This window comes from Tursiops truncatus, chromosome 1 (assembly GCF_011762595.2).
Source record: "Tursiops truncatus isolate mTurTru1 chromosome 1, mTurTru1.mat.Y, whole genome shotgun sequence".
NCBI lineage: Eukaryota > Metazoa > Chordata > Mammalia > Artiodactyla > Delphinidae > Tursiops > Tursiops truncatus.
In genome coordinates, this window is record NC_047034.1 from 71,929,408 (window position 1) to 71,951,938 (window position 22,531).

General features: G+C 37.2%; 1 protein-coding gene across 3 annotated transcripts in view; it reads left to right on the top strand.

Moving 5' to 3' along the window:
- The window catches only part of ASH1L (ASH1 like histone lysine methyltransferase), a 213,205-nt gene that overhangs the window by 85,142 nt on the left and 105,532 nt on the right, over positions 1 to 22,531 (top strand). For 2 of the 3 annotated variants that reach the window (XM_019933568.3, XM_019933579.3), the window contains 2 exons: positions 3,535 to 4,276; positions 15,671 to 15,850. In XM_019933568.3, coding sequence (XP_019789127.1) covers positions 3,535 to 4,276; positions 15,671 to 15,850 — 922 coding nt within the window. The remainder of the gene's footprint in view (positions 1 to 3,534; positions 4,277 to 15,670; positions 15,851 to 22,531) is intronic. The other variant, XM_073806371.1, reaches the window with a different exon arrangement.

Below are 22,531 nucleotides of genomic sequence, written 5' to 3' on the forward strand. Positions count from 1 at the left end.
AATGAAGGCAAAATAAACATTATCAGAAAAACAAGCTTAAAGAATTGGTTGCCAGCAGGTTTACGGTAGTAGACATGTTCTTCAAACAGAAAAATCATAGTAGATGGAAACATGGCTCTACCAAAGGAATGAAGAGTTCCAGAAATTTTCAGTAAATAAATATAAAACACGCTTTTCTTATATTCTTTTGAAGTTCATGTGGAATTATATCAAGGTAGCATCATATTCTGGACCATAAAACATCTTAATAAACTTTAAAAGTTTGAAATCATACAGAATATATTTTAAGAACACAATGGAATTGAATTAGAATTCAGTAACACAGGATATCTTGACATTCCCCAAATAAGTGAAAAGTTAACAACACACTTCTAAATAGCCCATAAGTCAAAGAGGAAATCACAGACAAAATTAGAAAATCTTTTAAATTAAATAAAAATGAAAACACATACATTTTATGGAGTATAGCTAAGTCTGTTTTTAGCTTTACAAAGTTACGTTATTAAACAAAAAAGGTCTAAGCCCAAACTCTCACCTTTAGGAAGCTAAAGACATTAGAACAAATTAAACCCAAATTAGATGGAAGAAAAATGATAAATATAAGAGCAAAAATAAACAGAAAACATTAATCAATGAAAGCTTATACTGGTTTATCAAAAAAAAATTTTTTTAAAGGAGAACTGTAGCTGAAAGGATTAAGAAAAAAGAAATTGAATTAGCAGTATCAGGAATGAAAGAGAGGATATCAGTGCAATTGCTACATACCATAACAGGACAATAAGGGAGCATAATGAACAGTTTTATGCCAATAAATTTGATAAAAAAAGAGCACATTCTTTGAAAAACACCAGCTACTAAAACTCAAGAATAAATAGCCTAAAGAGCCCTACATCTATTTAAGAAATTCAACTTGCAGTTTAAAACCATTCTACAATGTAAACTCAAAGCCCAAATAGCTTCAATCATGACTATTTAAGGAAAAAGTAATAGTAAGTATATAAAAACTATTCCAGAAAGTAGGAGCATTTTCCCAGTACATTTTATGAAGGCCAGCATTACCCTGATTCTGAAACCAAGCAACACATTACCAGAAAACTACACACTATTAAGCATGAATGCAAACGGTACAAAATATTATCAGATTGAATCCAGTATGTTGAATGTATAGCATACCAGGACCACGTGGGTTTATTTCAGGAATGCAAGGTTGGATTAACATTAGAAAATCAATTAGTGTATTTTACGAAATTAACAGAAAATCATAATCATCTAGGTAAAGAGAAAACATTTGCCAAAATCTAACATCCATTTTTAATTATTTTAAAAACCTGATTTTTAGAAATAAAAGGCATACAGATAGGAAGAAGAAAAAATATATCTGTTTACAGGTGATATGATCTATAGAAAAATTCCTAAGAAATCTGTCAAAAAAACCACTGAACCGGGCTTCCCTGGTGAGAATTTCACTTATATTCCTTTGCACTTAAAACATTGTCAGAAAAAGCACTGGACTAGAAATATATGTATTTAAAGTTTAGTTCTTTATTCAATATTTAGCTGTTGAGTCTCTTAACTGGACCTTCATTTTTAAAGAAATAAGCTCTATTCTTTCTGCTCCTCGTCTCAGAGAGTGAGAATTGTTTTTTTGACCCACCACGTTTTATTAGGGAAACATGGGCCAACTTTGAATTTATTGTGGGTACTGTAATGTACCCTATTCAGGAAACTATCAGCTTGCCTGTGAAAGACAAATGCATATGGTATTGGGCTGGCCAAAAGGTTCGTTCGGTTTTTTCTGCAAGATGGCTCTAGTAGCACTTAGTTGTTTTTAACTTCATTCAAAACAATTTTGTTAGATTGTATGTGACAGTTGTCATATCAGCGTACATTTAAAAAAAGACTTATCAGGACTTCCCTTATGGCGCAGTAGTTAAGAAACCGCCTGCCAATGCAGGGGACATGGGTTCTATCCCTGATCCGGGAAGATCCCACATGCCACGGAGCTACTGAACCCATGTGCCACAACTACTGAGCCTGTGCTCTAGAGCCCGCGAGCCACAACTACTGAGCCTGTGTGCCACAACTACTGAAGCCTGTGTGCCTAAAGCCCGTGCTCTGCAGCAAGAGAAGCCACCGTGATAAGAAACCCACGCACCTCAACAAAGAGTAGCCCCCTCTCGCCGCAACTAGAGAAAGACTGCGTGTAGTAACGAAGACCCAACGCAGCCAAAAATAAATAAATAAATTCTTAAAAAAATAAAAAAAGACTTACCAAAATTGGTGAATTTTTGTGTAGCCATTTTAATATTGAAGATGGAAGGAAAAAAGCAACATTTTCGGCATATTATGCTTTATTATTTCAAGAAAGGTAAAAACGCAACTGAAATGCAAAAAAAGATTTGTGCAGTGGTTGGAGAAGGTGCTGTGAGTGATCGAACGTGTCAGAAATGGTTTGTGAAGTTTCGTGCTGGAGATTTCTCACTGGATGATGCTCCATGGTCGGGTAGACCATTTGAAGTTGATAGCGATCAAATCAAGACATTAATTGAGAACAGTCAACATTATACCATGTGGGAGATAGCCGCCATACTCAAAATATCTAAATCAAGTGTTGAAAATCATTCGCATCAGCTTGGTTATGTGAATTGCTGCGATGTTTGGATTCCACATAAGTTAAGCGAAAAAAACCCTTCTTGACCGTATTTCCACATGCGAATCTCTACTGAACATAACGAAAATGTTCCATTTTCAAAACACATCGTGACGGGTGATGAAAAGTGGATACTGAACAATAATGTGGAATGGAAGAGATCATGGGGCAAGCGAAATAAACCACCACCAACCACATCTAAGGCCGGTCTTCATCCAAAGATGGTGATGTTTTATATATATGGTGGGATTGGAAGGGAGTCCTCTATTATGAACTCCTTCTGGAAAACAAAACGAGTAATTCCAACAAATACTTCTCCCAGTTAGACCAACTGAAAGCAGCAATTGATGATCCAGAATTAGTCAGCAGAAAACGCATAATCTTCCATCAGGATAACACAAGACCACATGTTTCTTTGATGACCAGGCAAAAACTCTTACAGCTTGTCTGGGAAGTTCTGATTCATCCTCCGTATTCACCAGACATTGCACCTTCAGATTTCCATTTATTTAGGCCTTTACAAAATTCTCTTAATGGAAAAAATTTCTATTCCCTGGAAGACTGTAAAAGGCACCTGGAACAGTTCTTTGCTCAAAAAGATAAAAAGTTTTGGGAAGATGGAATTATGAAGTTGCCTGAAAAATGGCAGAAGGTAGTGGAACAAAAGAGTGAATACATTGTTCAATAAAGTTCTTGGTGAAAATGAAAAATGTGTCTTTTATTTTTACTTAAAAACCGAAGGCACTTTTTTGGCCAACCCAATATGATATTTAATCTTGCTATGAAAAATAGAGTGGTATTCCTTGTCTTTTATTCTTTGTAAAGTTATTTAAATAACCAGTTGTGTTCAGTTTTTATCATGTGTGATTTGTTGTCTTATTTAGTGAACGGAGTTCCGTCTCGAAGTCCAAGATTGGTTTCATCTGGGGATGACTCTGTGGATAGTCTGCTGCAGCGGTTGGTACAACATGAGGACCAAGAGCCCCTGGAGAAAAATATTGATGCTGTGATCGCATCTGCCTCTGTGCCACCTTCCTCCAGTCCAGTCCATAGCCACAGCAAGGAGCGAACCCTGGGAAAACCAGACAGCCTTCTAGTGCCTGCAGTCCCCAGTGACTCTTGCAGTAGTAGCATCTCACTCCTTTCTGAAAAGTTGCCCAGCAGCCATTCCCCCCATCATATCAAGAGAAGTGTAGTAGAAGCTATGCAGCGCCAAGCTCGGAAAATGTGCAATTATGACAAAATCTTGGCCACCAAGAAAAACCTAGACCACGTCAATAAAATTTTAAAAGCCAAAAAACTTCAAAGACAGGCCAGGACAGGGAATAACTTTGTGAAACGCAGGCCAGGTCGACCTCGGAAATGTCCCCTCCAGGCTGTGGTATCAATGCAAGCATTCCAAGCTGCCCAATTTGTCAGCCCAGAATTAAATGAAGGTGAAGAAGGAACAGCACTGCACCTTGGCCCTGATACAGTTACAGATGTCATTGAAGCTGTCGTTCAGAGTGTAAACCTGAACTCAGAACATAAAAAGGGATTGAAGAGGAAAAGTTGGCTGTTGGAAGAACAGACCAAGAAAAAGCAGAAGCCATTCCCAGAAGAAGAAGAACAAGAAAATACTAAAAGGTAATTTCTTGTTTAACATTCTGAGTAGAGAAAACTAGCTTATGCACAAATGTAACATATCTGTGCAGCTGAATTGTACATTTAATCTAACAACCTTTTACTATATAAGACCTGTTCTTTTTTGTTATAAGTGTTTGTTCTTATGGCTGTCCAAAATTGTAAATAATTAAGAAGCAAGGGGGAATGTAACAATCTAACACAAGGCCCTTACTATACAGATGAGGAAATCAAGACCCAGAGAGATTGTGTGTGTTTTATCCAGTGTATAAATATGAGTGGAATTATTTTTACTATCACACTATTTTATCTCCTTGGTGCTCTAAAACTTTTCATCCCTATCGTCAAATACATTTTTTAAGTCTTTCTGTGTGTTAGATTTTTTTCTTAATTAATTAAATAATTAATTTATGGCTGCATTGGGTCTTTGTTGCTGCGCGTGGGCTTTCTTTAGTTGCAGCGAGAGGGAGCTACTCTTTGTTGCAGTGCGCGGCTTCTCATTGTGGTGGCTTCTCATTGCAGAGCACGGGCACTAGGCGCTTGGGCTTCTGTAGTTGTGGCTCGCGGGCTCTAGAGCGCAGACTCAGTAATTATGGTGCACGGGCTTAGTTGCTCCGCGGCATGTGGGATCTTCCCGGACCAGGGCTCTAACCCATGTCCCCTGCATTGGCAGGCAGATGCTTAATTAGTGCACTACCGGGGAAGCCCCTAGATTGTTTTTTAATAGTTTCTTTTTTATATTTTTACTTTTCCCCAAAAGGTGTAGGGCAGAAGTCAAAAATCACCCCCCACCCCCACCCCCGAGAAGTCCATTTAATCCTTTTGTTATATATCCAACCAGATTCTTTCCCTGAAGGAATATTTGATTTTTATTTTACTTATTTATTTATTTTTTGGCCTCTCCAAGTGGCATATGGGATCTTAGTTCCCTGACCAGGGATGGAACCCGTGTTCCCTGCCGTGGAAGCGCGCAGTCTTAACCACTGGACGACCTCTGTTTACAGAAGTTTTTCGTAGCTCTCTATGCATACATCTATGAAAAAATACTTTTTTTATAGAGAATATATGGGATTTAAATTTCTTTCCTGAGAATACACACTCATAAATAAATCAGTGAAACTAGAAGTTTACTGATTCACGAGTTAAAGTCTCTTCACATGATCTCATTTCTTCTCAAATCCTATTTTCATGGATAAGACTGTTAATATATTGTGTATCCTTTGATACTTTTCTTATGCATTTATAAATACATGCATATGCAAAGCTGTTATTTTATATAAGTGGTAACATACATTTTATACTTAATTTTGTAACAACTTTTCTCTTTATAATCTTGGCGATCTTGTCATTTAGTACATATAGAATTACCTTATTGCATGTTAAGAATATATCATAATTTAATTATTCTCTTTCAAAGGGTTACATATTACTTTTTTACATATAGGTCTTAAATCAGCTGAAATTTACTCTTGTATAAGGTATGAGTTAGTGCTATGTTTATTGCCAGTTATTTATCAAGGTTGCAGATTTGTAAGCATTTTTGTTTTATATGTAGTGTCTATAATTTATATTCCCATTGGATTTTTGTGAAGGTTTTTTTCTTTGAAAGGGGAAAAAATTTAATTAAGAGATTTAAATTTTTTGTTTTTTTGGATTTTTTTGTGGTACGCGGGCCTCACACCGTTGTGGCCTCTCCCGTTGCGGAGCACAGGCTCTGGATGTGCAGGCTCAGCGGCCATGGCTCATGGGCCCAGCTGCTCCGCGGCATGTGGGATCTTCCTGGACCAGGACACGAACCTGTGTCCCCTGCATCGGCAGGCAGACTCTCAGCCACTGCGCCACCAGGGAAGCACAATTTTTTGTATTTTTACATGGCGGTCTTAGCACTATTAATTGATCATCATTTCCCTACTTGTTTGAAATGATACCTTTATCATATAAATTCTTAAATATCTTTGGGTCTTAGGGTCTTTTATATTTTTATATTCTCTTCCCATCAGTCTGTTTTGTTATCAATCTGTTATTTCTGTTTTCATTACTGAGGCTTTTAAAATATCTACAAACAGAATGACTTTTGCCTTCGCTATAGTAAGAAAGTGACAATTTGAGACATCTTAACCAATCACTTTAGGAAGGGTCATGTTAAAAACGCGCCTCAGAGAAAAGGCGTTATTTCAGATAAGCCCTTCTGTTCCAGCAAGTTCTAGTAGCATTAGTCAGCAACATTAAACACTTATTTTCCACAAAATTATATTCTGGAATTTGAGGAGATTATAAAGAGAAAGATACAGTTTCCACCCTCAAGAGATTGTGTAGGTAAGGACATGGCACAGTGAGTTCCCAGAGATAGCAACAGTTTTTCACCTTTCTCGAACTGGAACCTACTGTAGCACTTGTTATATAGCAGGAGTTTGTTCATTTGTTTCTTTATTTTATTTTTTAAATATATTTATTTATTTTTGGCTGCGTTGGGTCTTCGGTGCTGCACACCGTCTTTCTCTACTTGCAGCAAGCAGGGGCTACTCTTCGTTGCAGTGTACGGGCTTCTCACTGCAGTGGCTTCTCTTGTTGCGGAGCATGAGCTCCAGGCGTGCAGGCTTCACTAGTTGTGTCACGTGGGCTCAGTAGTTGTGGCTCTCAGGCTCTAGAGCACAGCGCAGTATTTGTGGCACACGGGCTTAGTTGCTCCGCAGCATGTGGGATCTTCCTGGACCAGGGCTCGAACCCATGTCAGCTGCATTGCCAGGCAGATTCTTAACCACTGCACCACCAGGGAAGTCCCTCTTAATTTATTTCTAAATTATTTATTGCAAAATTATTTCATGTGCTGAGGGTAAATACAGTTGTAAGCAAATATAGAAATATTCCCTGTCCTCATGGTTCTTACATTCTAACTATTATGAAGAATTATTTAGGTTTATGAGCTTATATTAGAGGTAATTGACTCAGTTTTTTTGTGGAAGTAATGACTAAGGTAAAATCTGAAGAACAGACTTTATTTGTTATTTAGAGGAGCAACACCAGAGCATACATTTTAGACTGCTAAGTATGAAAAAGCATGACAGGTTCAGGGAAATGAAAGAAACGTTTTGCGGCCAAAACACGTTAATTAGAGTAGTATGGTGTCAAATGGGTCTAGAGAAAAGGTGGTAGGGACCAGGTCTTGCAGAGGTCCTTGTACACCATGTTAAAGAGTTTGATCGCTGTTCATTGATTAATAACAAACCAGAATGCAAAAGAATATTGTAATGATTATGAGCTGGGTTCTAGATTCAGAAAACCCTGCGTTCAAATCCTGGATCTAAAAGGAAAAAAGAAAAAATTTTTAAACTCATATAAAAAAATAAAATTATTAAAATATTAAAAATATTTAGAACTGAGTAAATACTGTGCTACATATTGAAATTTGTGGGATGTATCTAAAGAGGTACTAGAGGGATATTCATAGCCATTAATACTTATATTATTTTCAAGAATGCTGAAAATTTACGAATGAGTATATTACCAAACAAAACTTGTGTCTGCTCGCTGGTACACAGTAAAGCCAAACTAATGATACCAGGTTGTGATGAGGGAAAGTGCAGCATTTATTACAGGATGCCAAGCAAGGAGTTCAGGACAGGTAGTGCTTAAAAAGCCCGAATTCCCTGATGGGTTTTAGGAAAACATTTTTATCTTTAATTTTTAAAATTAATCTTTAGTGGAGTATAGTTCTCTACAATGTTGTGTTAGTTTCTGCTGTACAGCAAAGTGAATCAGCTATACATATACATATATCCCCTCTTTTTTGGATTTCCTTCCCATTTAGGTCACCACAGAGCATTGAGTAGAGTTCCCTGAGCTATATACAGTAGGTTCTCATTAGTTATCTATTTTATACATGATATTGATAGTGTATATATGTCAATCCCAATCTCCCAATTCATCCCACCTCCCTCCTTTCGCTCTTGGTATCCATTCGTTTGTTCTCTACATCTTTGTCTCTATTTCTGCTTTGCAAATAAGATCATCTGTACCATTTTTCTAGACTCCACATATATGCGTTAACAGACAATATTTGTTTTTCTCTTTCTGAGTTACTTCACTCTTCATGACAGTCTCTAGGTCCATCCACTTCTCTACAAATGACCCAGTTTTGTTCCTTTTTATGGCTGTGTAATATTCCATTGTATATATGTACCACATCTTCTTTATCCATTCTTCTGTTGATGGACATTTAGGTTGCTTCCATATCCTGGCTATTGTAAATAGTGCTGCAGTGAACATTAGGGTGCATGTGTCTTTTTTTCAGTTATGGTTGCTGGGTCTTATGGTAGTTCTATATATAGTTTTTTAAGGAACCCACCATACTGTTCTCCATAGGTGGCCATATCAATTTACATTCCCAGCAGTGCAAGAGGGTTCCCTTTTCTCCACACCCTCTCCAGCATTTATTGTTTGTAGATTTTTTGATGATGGCCATTCTGACCAGTGTGAGGTGATACCTCATTGTAGTTTTGATTTGCATTTCTCTAATAATTAGTGATGTTGAGCATCCTTTCATGTGTGTGTTGGCCATCTGTATGTCTTCTTTGGAGAAATGTCTATTTAGGTCTTCTGCCCATTTTTTGATTGGGTTGTTTGTCTTTCTCATAGTGAGCTGCATGAGCTGTTTGTATAATTTGGAGGTTAATCTTTTCTCACCTGCTTCATTTGCAAATATTTTCTCCCATTCTCACGGTTGTCTTTTCGTCTTGTTTATGGCTTCCTTTGCTGTGCAAAAGCTTTTAAGTTTAATTAGGTCCCTTTTGTTTATTTTTGTTTTTATTTTCATTACTCTAGGAAGTGGGTCTAAAAAGATCTTACTGTAATTTATGTCAAAGACTTTTCTGCCTATGTTTTCCTCTAAGAGTTTTATAGTGTCTGCCTTGCATTCAGGTCTTTAATCCATTTTGAGTTTATTTTTGTGTATGGTGTTAGGGAGTGTTCTGATTTCATTCTTTTACATGTAGCTGTCCAGTTTTCCCAGCACCACTTCCTGAAGAGGCTGTCTTTTCTCCATTGTATATTCTTGCCTCCTTTGTCATAGATTAGGTGACCATAAGTGCATGGATTTATCTCTGGGCTTAGGAAAGCATCTTTAAAGGCAAGGTGAGGGAGGGGCATCCCAGGTATATGATCAGCTCATGCACAAATCTGCAATTGGTTGATGGTGAGGTAACAGGGTGGTGTCACAGAGGTTAAGATTATCAGTCCTTAGGTGCCAGTAGGTCTGTGGTGCTTATGATCATCAAGTAAGTAATTTCTCCCATTTGGTTTTAGCATCTGTAAAACAACTTCAGGAAATGTGCATCAGATACTATTATCTAGGTACTTCAGAGAGGAAATAAGCAGAGGATATAGGGGAGGGGTCTGTCCTGGGAAGACCCCATAGGGTCCTTATTGGTTACAAAGAGTCCAATTAAGAAATTCTAAAAACAATGGGACTTCCCTGGTGGCACAGTGGTTAAGAATCCGCCTGCTAATGAAAGGAACACGGGTTTGAGCCTTGGTCTGGGAAGATTCCACGTGCCGCGGAGCAACTAAGCCCACAAGCAACAACTACTGAAGCCCGTGCACCTGGAGCCTGTGCTCCACAACAAGAGAAGCCACCGCAATGAGCAGCCTGCACACTCTAACGAAGCGTAACCCCCCCCCCGCCGCAACTAGGGAAAGCCCGTGTGCAGCAACGAAGACCCATTGCAGCCAAAATTTTTAAATTTATTTAAAAAAGAAAAGAAATTAGAAAAATGAGAATAAGCCCCAAAATGTAAAGGACAGAGATAAAACATATACATTAAATTAACAAAATAAAACTAAGGTACAGTAGAGAGAGTCACTGAAGACCAAAGTTTGTAATACTAATGATAACGAATAAAATATACAAACTTCTGGTAAGGTTGATCAATAAAGGAAGAGAAAGGGAATAATAAAATTAGGAACTAAAAAGGAAATAAGCTATATATGAGAGATTAAAATGTGAGTACTCTAAGAACTTTATGCCCAACAAATTGTAAAACTCAGTTGAAATGTATGTGCTGTATTCCTAGGAAAAATACCTACTCAGAAAGAAATACCCTTTGTGCTTCTGTAATGTAAATTGAATCTACGACGTCTTGCCACACGAAAGCACCAGGACCAGGTTTAAAAGAGGGTTCTATCTCTCTTTAAAAAGATCATTTCAGTCTCATTAAAACTCTTTAGAGAATATGAAGGGAGTTTGAAGAGGAATACACATACAGAAAGTGTATAAATAGAAGTAACCAGTTTAAAAAATTATTTTTAATAAATTTATTTATTTGTTTTTGGCAGCATTGGGTCTTCGTTGCTGTGCGCAGCCTTTCTTTCGTGGTGGGTGCGCGGGCTTCTCGTTACGGTGGCTTCTCTTGTTGCAGAGCACAGGCTTAGTTGCTCCGCAGCATGTGGGATCTTCCCAGGCCAGGGCTTGAACCCATGTCCCCTGTATTGGCAGGCAGATTCTTAACCACTGTGCCACCACAGAAGCCCTAAAAAATTTTTTTATAAAGTTAACACCTATGTAGATACAGAACAGGTGAACATATAGAACATTGGTAGCATCCCATGTTCTTTCCCAGTCATACACCACTTCCTTGCCAGTAGCTATAATCAATCTCCTGAATTTTACCTTTTTTCATACCATTTAAGTGTCAATGTAGACAATATAGTTTAGTTTATCCTTCCTGGACTTCACTGAAATGGAATTATACAGGACATATGCTTTTGTGCCTCACCTTTTTTGCTCAACATATAAATGTAAAACCATCTCTGTTGTTGCATGTTGCTGTAGTTACCTCCTTTTTGTTATTTTATAGTTATCCATTGTTTGTATGTAATAGTCTTCCTTTTTTTTAATTTTTTTGAAGTATAGTTGATTTACAATGTGTTAATTTCTGATGTACATCAAAGTGACTCAGTTATACATATATATTTTTTTCATATTCTTTTCTATTTATGGTTTATCACAGGATATTGAATATAGTTGCCTGTGCTATACAGTAGGACCTTGTTTATCCATACTATATATACTAGTTTGCACTTGCTAATCCCAAACTCCCAATCCTTTCCTTCCCCACCTCTCCTCCCCCTTGGCAACCACAAGTCTGTTCTCTATGTCTGTGAGTCTGTTTCTGTTTTGTAGATAGGTTCATTTGTGTCGTATTTTAGATTCCACGTGTAAGTGATAACATATGGTATTTGTCTTTCTCTTTCTGACTTACTTCGATGAGTATGATAATCTCTAGATCCATCCATGTTGATGTAGATATAGAGTTTTTCTGTTTTACTGTTGGGTTATTTTCATTTTGACACTATTACCCAAAAATGCTGCTCTTAACATTCCTCTAATGTTCACTGGTGGATATGGACACTAATTCCTCTAGGGTATATACCTAGGAATGGAATCACTGAATGAAACAATGGATTTGCCCCAAGACTTAATTTTAAGCTATGGTATATTGAGCTAGCGTGGAACTGAATATAGAATTGGATAAGAGAAACGGATCCATACATGCAAGCTTGCTATATGATGGAGGTGACACTACATATCAATAAGGAAATAAAATTATATTCAATAAATGGTGCCCCAGAAGTTGATATTGCATAGGAATGGGAATGAAATTGGATTCTGTCTTAATCCATGTATAAAAGTCAGTTCCCAGTTGGTTAAATAAATACATAAGTGTAAAAAGCAAACCTTCAAACTTTTAAAGGCTAATACACAAGGAGGAAAACTTTATGACCTTGTTTCTCAGAAAGGAGTTCATAAACAAGATATCAAAAGCAGTAAGCATACAGGTAAAGATTGATATACTGCATTATTATTAAAACTAAGAATTTCCGTTTATCAAACATCATCCGAATAAATGTATGAAGATTTGCTACAAACTGGGAGAAGAAATTTATAAGATATAATTTATAGGGCTTCCCTGGTGGCGCAGTGGTTGAGAGTCCGCCTGCCGATGCAGGGGACGCGGGTTTGTGCCCCGGTCCGGGAAGATCCCACATGCCGCGGAGTGGCTGGGCCCGTGAGCCATGGCTGCTGAGCATGCGCGTCCGGAGCCTGTGCTCCACAACGGGAGAGGCCACAACAGTGAGAGGCTCGTGTACTGCAAAAAAAAAAAAAAAAAAAGAATAAGATATAATTTATACATTTTTGGTATCCAGAGTATGTAACCAAAAAAGTATTTCAAAACAACCCAGTATGATCCAGCAATTACCTTTTACACAGCTTAGGAAAACTCCTGCCCAATGATCACCAGAAAGCATTTTTTGGAAAAGTAGTAGCAAGATTGATTATAATATATAGAAACTGGAAATATCCCAGATTAACAGGAAAAGGAATAAGTATATTACAGTTTTTTGTACAATGGAATATGATATGGTAATAAAAATTAATGAATTATAACTGACATGTAATGATAATGAATGAGTCTTAGACAAGATTAAATGAAAGAAACAAGACCCTAAAAATGATATACTAACTGATTTTGTTTTTATAAAGCAAAAAAAAAGCCACAAAAATAAACCATGTATTGTCTTAATGTAGATAAATATATCATAAGCCATATTTTATTTTATTTATTTTTAAATTTTTTGGCTGTGCCACGTGGCTTGTGAGATCTTAGTTCCCTGACCAGGGATTGAACCCAGGCCATGGCAGTGAAAGCACTGAGTCCTAACCACTGGACTGCCAGGGAATTCCCATAAAGCCATATTTTAAAATACCTTACCTCTTCTTCTTTCTCTTTTCTTTCCTGAAGAATTCAGTCGTAAAGCCATTTGGTAGGTATCTGTATGGGATGTGGAAACCATGGTGACCCTGAGCTGGGAGGCTAATTGAGGTGAAGAGTTGGGTTATGGGGCGAGGGCAAGGGAATGTTAACCCAGCCTACGGTGTCAGAGCCCGAGTGGGATAAGAAGGATGCTCTTGTAATGAGAGTGCACAGTGTCGGGTATTAGGGACCAGCAAGGTTAGGAAGTGTCCATCTCAGATCTCCTTAATAAGAATTTTTAAAATTCTATGAATAGGCATTTGCATTTCCTTTAAAGCCCCCAAGGTGATTCTGATATACATGGTCTATAGACAGAACTTGGAGAAACATGGCACTTGAAGAGTTTATATATGTAGAATATATACAGACACATATAAGCAGGAAAGCAGAAAACATTTTTGATTTTAGGAGGAAGAAACATAAGGTAAGGCACAAAAAAAATGAATTTGGCTATAAGGAGAATAGGAAAAAATAAAATAAAATATGAAGCCAACCCATCTCATAACCAAGTAAGATTTATCCCAGTTATACAAAACTTGTTCAACATTTGAAAATCACGTTAACAGGCTAAAGAAGAAATATCACATGGTCATACCAGTAAATGCAGAAAATTTTTTGACAAAAATCTAACACATGTTCATGATAAAAAGCCAGCAATCTAGGAATAAAAAGAAACTACCTCAACCTAATAAAAGCTATATGTAAAAAACCCACAGCTGACCACTTCAGTGGTGAAAGACAGAGGTTTTCCACTATTATCAGAAACTAGGAAAGGAAGCCCACTTTTGCCGCTTCAGTACAATTTTGTATTGAAATTCCTAACCAGAGCAGTTAGGCAAGAAAAAGAAAAGCCTGTGTTTATGGGGTGGAAGACTTAAGATATCAGTACTACCCAAAGTGATCTACAGATTCAGTGCAATCCGTATTAAAATCCCAGTGATGTTTTCTGTGAAATAGAAAAATCCATCCTAAAATTCATGAGGAATCTCAAGGGATTCCAAATAGCCAAAACAATCTTGAAGAAAAAGAACAAAATTGGAGGACTCACACTTCTATATTTTTTTATTTTTATTGTCCTTTTGCACTGGCTTCGACCTTTAACTGATGTTGAATTTAAGTTATGAGAGCAGACATTTGTCTTTTCATTGATATTTGGGAAACTGTATTCAGTCTTTCACTATTAAGTATGAGGCAAAAAGAAAATCTAGGAAATTCCCTGATATGTCATTGCTTAGGTCCCAAGGTACCTAGCCAATCTGTGTGCTTATGTTTATTTTATATATAATTTCAAGGGTTTTTAGTTGTACTTAATGGGAGGATAGGTAGAAGTGTCTATTCCATCTTTGCCTGGAACTATATTCACCTTAATTTTTAAAGATGTTTTTGATTGATCTAGAATTCTCTTTTGACAGGCTCCTCCCCTCCCCTTCCTTTTAGCACTTCCAGATGTCTTTTCATTGCCTTCTGGCTTGCATTATTTCAGACATGAAATCTGCATTCATTCTTATTTTTGTACTCCTGTATAGACTGTGTATTTTTTCTCTGGCTCTTTTTATTTTCTTCATCAGTAGTTTTCAGGAAGTTTATTATGATATGCCATACTTGATTTTTTTTTAGTTTATATTGCTTCTGGTTTGTTTAGCTTCTTGGAACTTTGGGTTTATACTTTTTATCAAATTTAGAAAAATTTTGGTCATTGCTCTTTTTTTTCATTTTGAATTTTTTAATATTGTAAATGTCACATTATTGTGTGTATGTTTTTTGTTCTTTTCTATATGTTCGATTTTATTTTGGTAGGCAGTTAAGTTACTTGTGGATTGGTTTGGATTCTTTTGAAGTTAGTTTTTAAGCTTTATTAGAGCTGGCTTTTATTCCAGAGATAGTTGAGCCCTACAAAAATGGATAATGTTACCCTCTGGGATCTCTATTGAATGCCCACAGTGTTGGGCAGTGTCTTTCACTCTCCCTAGTGGAATCTGAGTATCTGTCATCATGTGGGAGCTCTGGAAATTGTTTAGGTTATAATACTCTGGTGGTTCTTTGTCCGGCCTTATGGAATTTCACCTTGCACATACACAAACTTAGTATTTAGCAATGTACTAAAGGAGACCCTTACACAGATTTCTAGAGTTATTTTTCTCCATAGCTTTCTCCACTCCAGTACTCTGCCTCACAAATTCTAACTACCTCAGCCTCTCCATATTCTGATCTCTTTTCAACTCATTAAGTTGGCCATTCTCTGCTTTGGCTCTACTCCCTCTACCTCAGTCCTTGTAAAGGCAAAGTGGTTATAGGAATCATCTCTTTCTATTTTATTTCCAATTTTCTCAGGGATCACAGTGCTATAGTCACTGTTGTCCAGTGTCTGATAATTGTTTCATAAACTTACTTCAGGTTTATTGTACTTTGCCGTGTTTCTATTAGTTTCTGTCAGGAGGACAGAAATCTGGTATCTGTTACTCCAGCATGACCAGATGAGGAAGTCCACATGTCTCTTTTTATAATTGCTCTGATGTTTTTTTAAATAGATAATTATTTGTAGGAAAAAAATTTCACCATAAAATTATCTTTAAACTTCTCTTTCTAGCTTTACTGAAGCAGCAGTTGAGATTCCCAGTCCTCCTGAAACCCCAGCCAAACCTCCCGAACCTGAAAGTACCTTGCAGCCTGTGCTTTCTCTCATCCCAAGAGAAAAGAAGGCCCCACGTCCCCCAAAGAAGAAGTATCAGAAAGCAGGGCTGTATTCTGATGTTTACAAAACTACAGAGTAAGTAGTGGTACCTATCAGCTGACATCCTTTAAAGACCTGTCATTCTTCCATGTTTTAAATAATACTTTGACTATCAAGAAAAACAAGAAACAATACAAATGTAATATACACAAATACAAATCTCATCACAAACACCTCAGTGTTCACTGTACTCATGATATGTTGTTTGGGGCTAATTATTTTCCCTGATCTTTATCTTCTCTCTGCCTTTCTAGATTATATTTCTGTAGTTTGGATTCTAATGATGCCTGTTTTGTTAATTGAAATTAAGAAAAGGGACACTCTGCTTTTATCTAAAATGATCTTGATGGTTTTCTACATTCATTCCTCATTTGTTAAATGCTGTGTTCCAAACTATTTGCCAGATGAGTAAAATACTTCTTATTTTTAAGAACTTCATATTCCATTGGGAAAGTTCAGCTTGATAAGTCCTCTGATGGAAACATTTTAAAACCCCAGAGAGCTATCAACTCACTATATCATTCATTAAGAAGTAGTTCACAGAGTATACTTGAGTTAGGTTTTGGACATTCAGCAGTAGTTTGCAAGATGGAGAAGGGCATTCCAGTTAGGATAGCATGTACCAAGGCACATACTAGGATGCGAAGACTTTTCATGTATTAGAACAACTCAGAAGTTCACTTTTTCTGAAATGTGGTGTTGTGGAAAATAAGCATTGTGTGATAGGGACCGTGGACTTTACTGACTCTTAAGATATTTATCCCACTAAGCTATAGGAAATTTAAAATACTATTTTTAGAAAAGGAAGTGCAAATTTGTGTTTTAAGATAACTCTGGCTGGGCTTCCCTGGTGGCGCCGTGGTTCAGAGTTCGCCTGCCGATGCAGGGGACATGGGTTCGTGCCCCGGTCCGGGAAGATCCCACATGCTGCGGAGCGGCTAGGCCTGTGAGCCATGGCCGCTGAGCCTGCACATCCGGAGCCTGTGCTCCGCAGCGGGAGAGGCCACAACAGTGAGAGGCCCATGTACTGCAAAAAAAAATAAAATAAAAAATAACTCTGGCAACAGAGTGGAAAATGAATTGAATGAGAGAGTTACTAATGGCAGAAATTCACAGTATCCATCAAAAGGTCATGAGGAATTCTTGAATTTAGGCAAGAAAAGAATGAAATTGAAAGAGGAACAGTTACATTTTAGAGATACATCTGACTTGGTATGGTTAAAGTGATCAACATATAAATCACAACACTTTATTTTGCATTGAAAAGATCTTTCATTAATTTGCCACTGAGGTAGGTATCACATAAACTCTTTGTACTCCATTTCTGCTGCTTGGGTCATGAAAACGTTTTATTAGTTAGGCTTAGTTTCAGCTGCCAATGATAAGAAACCCTCTCAAATAACCAAGACTTTTTAAAGAAAAACATTTATTTTCCTTTAATTTAAAAAAAGTTGTGAAGTACACAGTTCAGAGTTAACATGGTATCTTCACAGTGTCTTCAGGGACCTAGACTCCTTTTTTTCTGTTCTTCCATTTCAACACTAAGCTTGCGTTCCTATGGTTACCTTTTGTTCCAACATAACTGCCATAAGGTCTTCATTACAGAGAGGATAAAAGAGGAAAAGGGAGTAAAAAACAAGTATTGTACCTTCTTTGTAAGGAAGCATTATGGAGTGAATGTGTTCCCCTGAAATTTCATATATTGAACCCCTAATCCCCAGTGTGATGATATTGAGAGATGGGGCCTTTGGGAAGTATTGAATAATTATAGGTTATTTGGGTGGAGCCCTCCTGAATGAGATTAACATCCTTATAAAGAGAGACACAGAGAGAGATGATTTCTCTCTCTACTATGTGAGTATACAACAAGAAAGCAGTATCTGCAAGCCAGGAAGAGGGCTCTCACTTAGAACCCAGCCCTGATCTTGGACTTCCCAGCCTCCAGAACAGTGAGAAATAAAATTTTGTTACTTAGACCACCAAGTCTATGGTAATTCATTATAGCAGCTAATCTGACTAAGAAAGGAAACTTCAAAACCTCATTTACAGTTACTGACTGAAACATAGTCGTGTAACCATACTTCAGCCACAGGGAAGGCTGAGAAATAGTGGTCATTATTTCAGGTGACAATGCCTGAAAAAAAATTAGCATTGTCACTACAAATGAGAAAATGAAAATGCATTTGGGGAAGATCTAATACAGTTACGATTTTAAAGGAATGTTTTTGCTGAATAGAAAAGCAGGTATAAAGTTCTCCGCTAAAAACTATATTTCAAGTTTTGGTTTTTGGTTTTGCGTGTTTTTTTTTTTTTATATTTGGTTATGCCGGGTCTTAGTTGCAGCATGTGGGTTCTTCGTTGCTAAGTGCGGGATCTTCGTTGCGGCATGTGGGATCTAGTTCCCTGACCAGCGATCAAACCCGTGCTCCCTGCATTGGGAGCGTAGAGTCTTAGCCACCGGACCACCAGGGAACTCACTGTAGTTAAAGTTTTACTTCTGCTTTTTGACTGATGTACTTCTTCTGGATTAAATTCCTAAAAATGAGAGATTAATAATAAAATCAGACTGTTCCTCAAAAGATCAGTATCATCAACTACATTAGTGTTTTAAAATGTCTCTAGTCAGATAAAAGTCTTTCACTCTGAAAAGGACCTTGTTTATGTTAGAACTAGCTCTTCATCTCATAGAAATAAATGAGAAGAAAATGGTTTATTTTGGATATTTTTTATTTTATTTTTTTTCGGTACGCGGGCCTCTCACTGTTGTGGCCTCTCCAGCTGCGCAGCACAGGCTCCGGACACGCAGGCTCAGCGGCCATGGCTCATGGGCCCAGCCGCTCCGTGGCGTGTGGGATCCTCTCGGACCAGGGCACGAACCTGCGTCCCCTGCATCAGCAGGCGGACTCTCAACCACTGCGCCACCAGGGAAGCCGTATTTTGGAATATCTTTTAAAACAGATCAAATAATACACGTGTGCATTCTTACAAACTGTGAAGCCAATATATTTTTGTGGGCTGGCTGTTTTTTGTTGGTAGCAATTGGGGTGGGGATTGTTTGTTTTGTTTTTTAAATTAATAAACAATTATTCAGAGCAGTTTTAGGTTCACAACAGAATTGTTGGAAAGTATAGAGATTTTGCATATACCCCCTGTCCTTATGCATGCACAACATCCCCTACTATGGACATCCTGCACCACAGTGGTACCTTTATTACAATCAATGAACCTGTATTGACACAGTATCACCCAAAGTTCATAGTAGGCATTAGGGGTCACTCTTGGTGCTGTGCTTTCTATGGGTTTTGGTAAATGTATAATGACATGTATCTACCACAGTAGTGTCACAGAATAGTTTCATTGCCCTAAAAGTCCTCCATGTTAGGGAAATTTGTTTTTTGGATCACAGAATGGTACAAGGACATTGCAAGTTTACTCTTTTTTATATAAATCATTTTAGATTTTAAAGAACTGTGAGGGGAGGGTGTGATTCAGTTAAAATTGGATCAAGATTAGACTCCAGTATCAGTATGGGAAATTAATTAGATGAGGAAATATTAGAAGTTAGAAGACCAGTTAGGAAGCAGGACACCTTTGTGGTTCTCCAGGATAGAAGTCATGTCATGAGCTGAGGTGATAGCTAAGGTGGCTGGATGTTGGAAAGGGTGGACTCTTGAACATTTTTTACATTAAAATTGAAATGAATTAAAGACTGATTGGATGAAAGGATTGGGCTAGAGTTAGTGATGATCCTGATGGTTTTTTTTGTATTCCTAGGTGTGTGATGATGTCATTAATACACCAGATAAAAGTGGTACAGCCAGTACTCCTTGGTTTAAGAAAACCTCTATTACTATGTACATGTATATAGGCACCAAAGAATGTCTTAGTATTATAGTCATCAAACTATTAACCTGTGTATTAGTTTTCTATGCCTGCTGTAATAAATTATTTAAGTTGCTTAAAGCAAGTCAAATTTATTTTATAGTCAAAATCGATCTCTCTAGGCTAAAATCAAGGTGTTAGCATAGCTGTGTGTTCCTTCTGGAGGCTCTAGAGTAGAATTCTTTTTCTTGCCTTTCCAGAATTCCTTGGCTTGGGGCCTCTTCTGTCTTCAGAACCAGCAGTGACAAGTTGAATCCTCACATTGAATCACTTGAACATTGGTTCTGTTTTCACTTTTTTTTTTCCCACTGACTGCCTCATTTTTGTTCCTCTTCCATTTATAAGGACACTTGTGATTCAGTTGGGCCCAGCCAGATAATCCAGAATAATCTCCCTATCTCAAAATCAACAGATTAGAAACCTCAATTTCTTCTACATATTCCCAGCTTCTGGGGATTTTGATTTGGGGAGGGGGTTGCATATTATTGTGCCTGCTATACCCTTCTAGGTTATAGGATTCGGAATGGGGTAATGAGGTTTTTACTTCTTATTTTCTATGTCTTTATTGCGTGAAGTTATAAAAATGCTATATTACTTTTGGAATTTAAATTTTATCTAATAGGAGTTTTAAGAATATGAAATATCAGATATAAATCAGGTGAATTGGAGAGTGAACTTCAGACTTTAGAGTATACATTATGGTAAAGAGCAAAATATCAAAAAATTAACACTACTTTGAAGGGAGCCCTTAGTTCTACGTTTGTGGGGTAAGGTTTCTACTTTTAGTACTCCTAAAAGTACTGCCACTGTCGTGTAATGTTTTGGGCAGAATACTTACGTTTCTCTGGGAGTGGTAAAAATGAAGCTTGATGTATAAAGTGAAGCTGTTGAACTACACAGTTCATATCTTAAGGTTACCCTGGCTCTCAGATACTGTGACTTCTAAGTTTTTTAAAATAAGAAACTCTCCTCATACACTTCCTTTGATTTATGGGCTACTTTTGAGCACTAAATCTATTACAGGAAATGGGATAACTGTAATTTTCAAGCTTACAGAATATTGCTTGTTTGCATGGGAATTATATATGTAAAATATAGATGTATTTATTATATATTATATAACACTATATTATTATTTATATTACATGTATAACACATAATGTTTACACTTAGCTGTCATTTCCTCAAAATAGTATGTATCTTTGGAAATAAAATGAAAGCATGGTGCCATCTTACATTTGATATATTATTTAAATTTTCAGAATGCTTTCATATTAAATCTGTGGGAAATGGTAAAGTAGGGGTTACTATCTACTATTTAAGAAATTGACACAGAAAAGTTAAGGAACTTACTAAGTTTATAAAATTTATCATCGAAATCATTACTGGGGTTTTGAACACTTAGAGGTCTCACCATTCTTGTTTTACCACTGAATCATGCTGCTTGTCAGAAACTGAGGCTCAAAGGGTAGTGGATTAAAATTTATTTGTTATAGATAATCTAGTGGTTAAGGTTGGATTAAACACCAGAATATGGTTAATTTTCCCCTGAAATGCTTTAGGAACATTCTAGGTTCTAAGTTCAATTTAAATATAGGAGTGTGGACTGAATGCATGCTGAACCTCACACCATTCCCTGTATGAAGTAGTTTTGAATTTTTATTTGTTAATTAATAAACTCTATTTTTTAGAGCAGTTTTAGGCAGAAATCCCTGGAACAGAAAGTTCAGGGATTCCCATATGTCCCTTGTTCCCATGCACACTCAGCCTCCCTCATTTCAGCTAGACCTAACCCTTTATTTGACAGATGAGAAAACTGAAGCTATTAAAAGGTTAAATGACTTGCTCAAGTCACACAGACCATTTTTAGCAAAACAAGGTGAAAATTTCAGTTTACCTGCTTTTATCTCAATCACTAAGAAAATGATGAAAATAACTTGAGTGAAGTATTTATTTATTTATTTATTGCAGTATAATTAACATACAAAATTATAATGGCTTCAGATGTATAACATAATGATTAGGTATTTGTGAATATTGCAAAATAATCACCACAATAAGTCTGGTTAAACTGTCACTATGCATAGTTAAAAAACTTTTTTTCTTATGATGATAACTTTTGCAACATACTCTTTTAGCAACTTTCATATATGCAATACAGTATTATTAACTATAGTTACCATGCTGTATACTACATTACCATGACTTACTTCTTTCATAACTGGAAGTTTGTAGCTTTTGACTCCATTCACCCATTTTGTACCTCTTGCTTCTGGCGACCACCAGTCTGTTCTCTGTGTCTGTGAGCTTGGTTGCCGGTTGTGTGTGTGTGTGTGTGTGTGTGTGTGTGTGTGTGTAGGGGGGGTGTTCATTTGTTTGTCCTTTGCTTTTTGTTTAATATTTACTTATTTAATTTTGGTTGCATTGGGTCTTAGTTGCAACATGACGCATCTTCGTTGCGGCATGCAGGATCTTTCGTTGCAACATTTGGGCTCTTCACCGCGGCTGTAGGCTTCTCTTTAGCTGTGGCCCACGGGCTTAGTTAACCCGTGGCATGTGGGATCTTAGTTCCCCCACCAGGGATTGAACCCGCATCCCCTGCATTGGAAGACGGATTCTTAACCCCTGGACCACCAGGGAACTCCCTCATTTGTTTGTTCCACATACAGGCGAGATCATTCCGTATTTGTCTTTCTCTGTCTGACTTACTTCACTTAGCGTAATGCCCTCAAGGTCTGTCTATATTCTCGCAAATTGCAAGATTTCATTCTTTGTATGACTGAATAATAGTCCATTGTGTATTTGTGTATGTGTATATGCTTACATATATAGCAT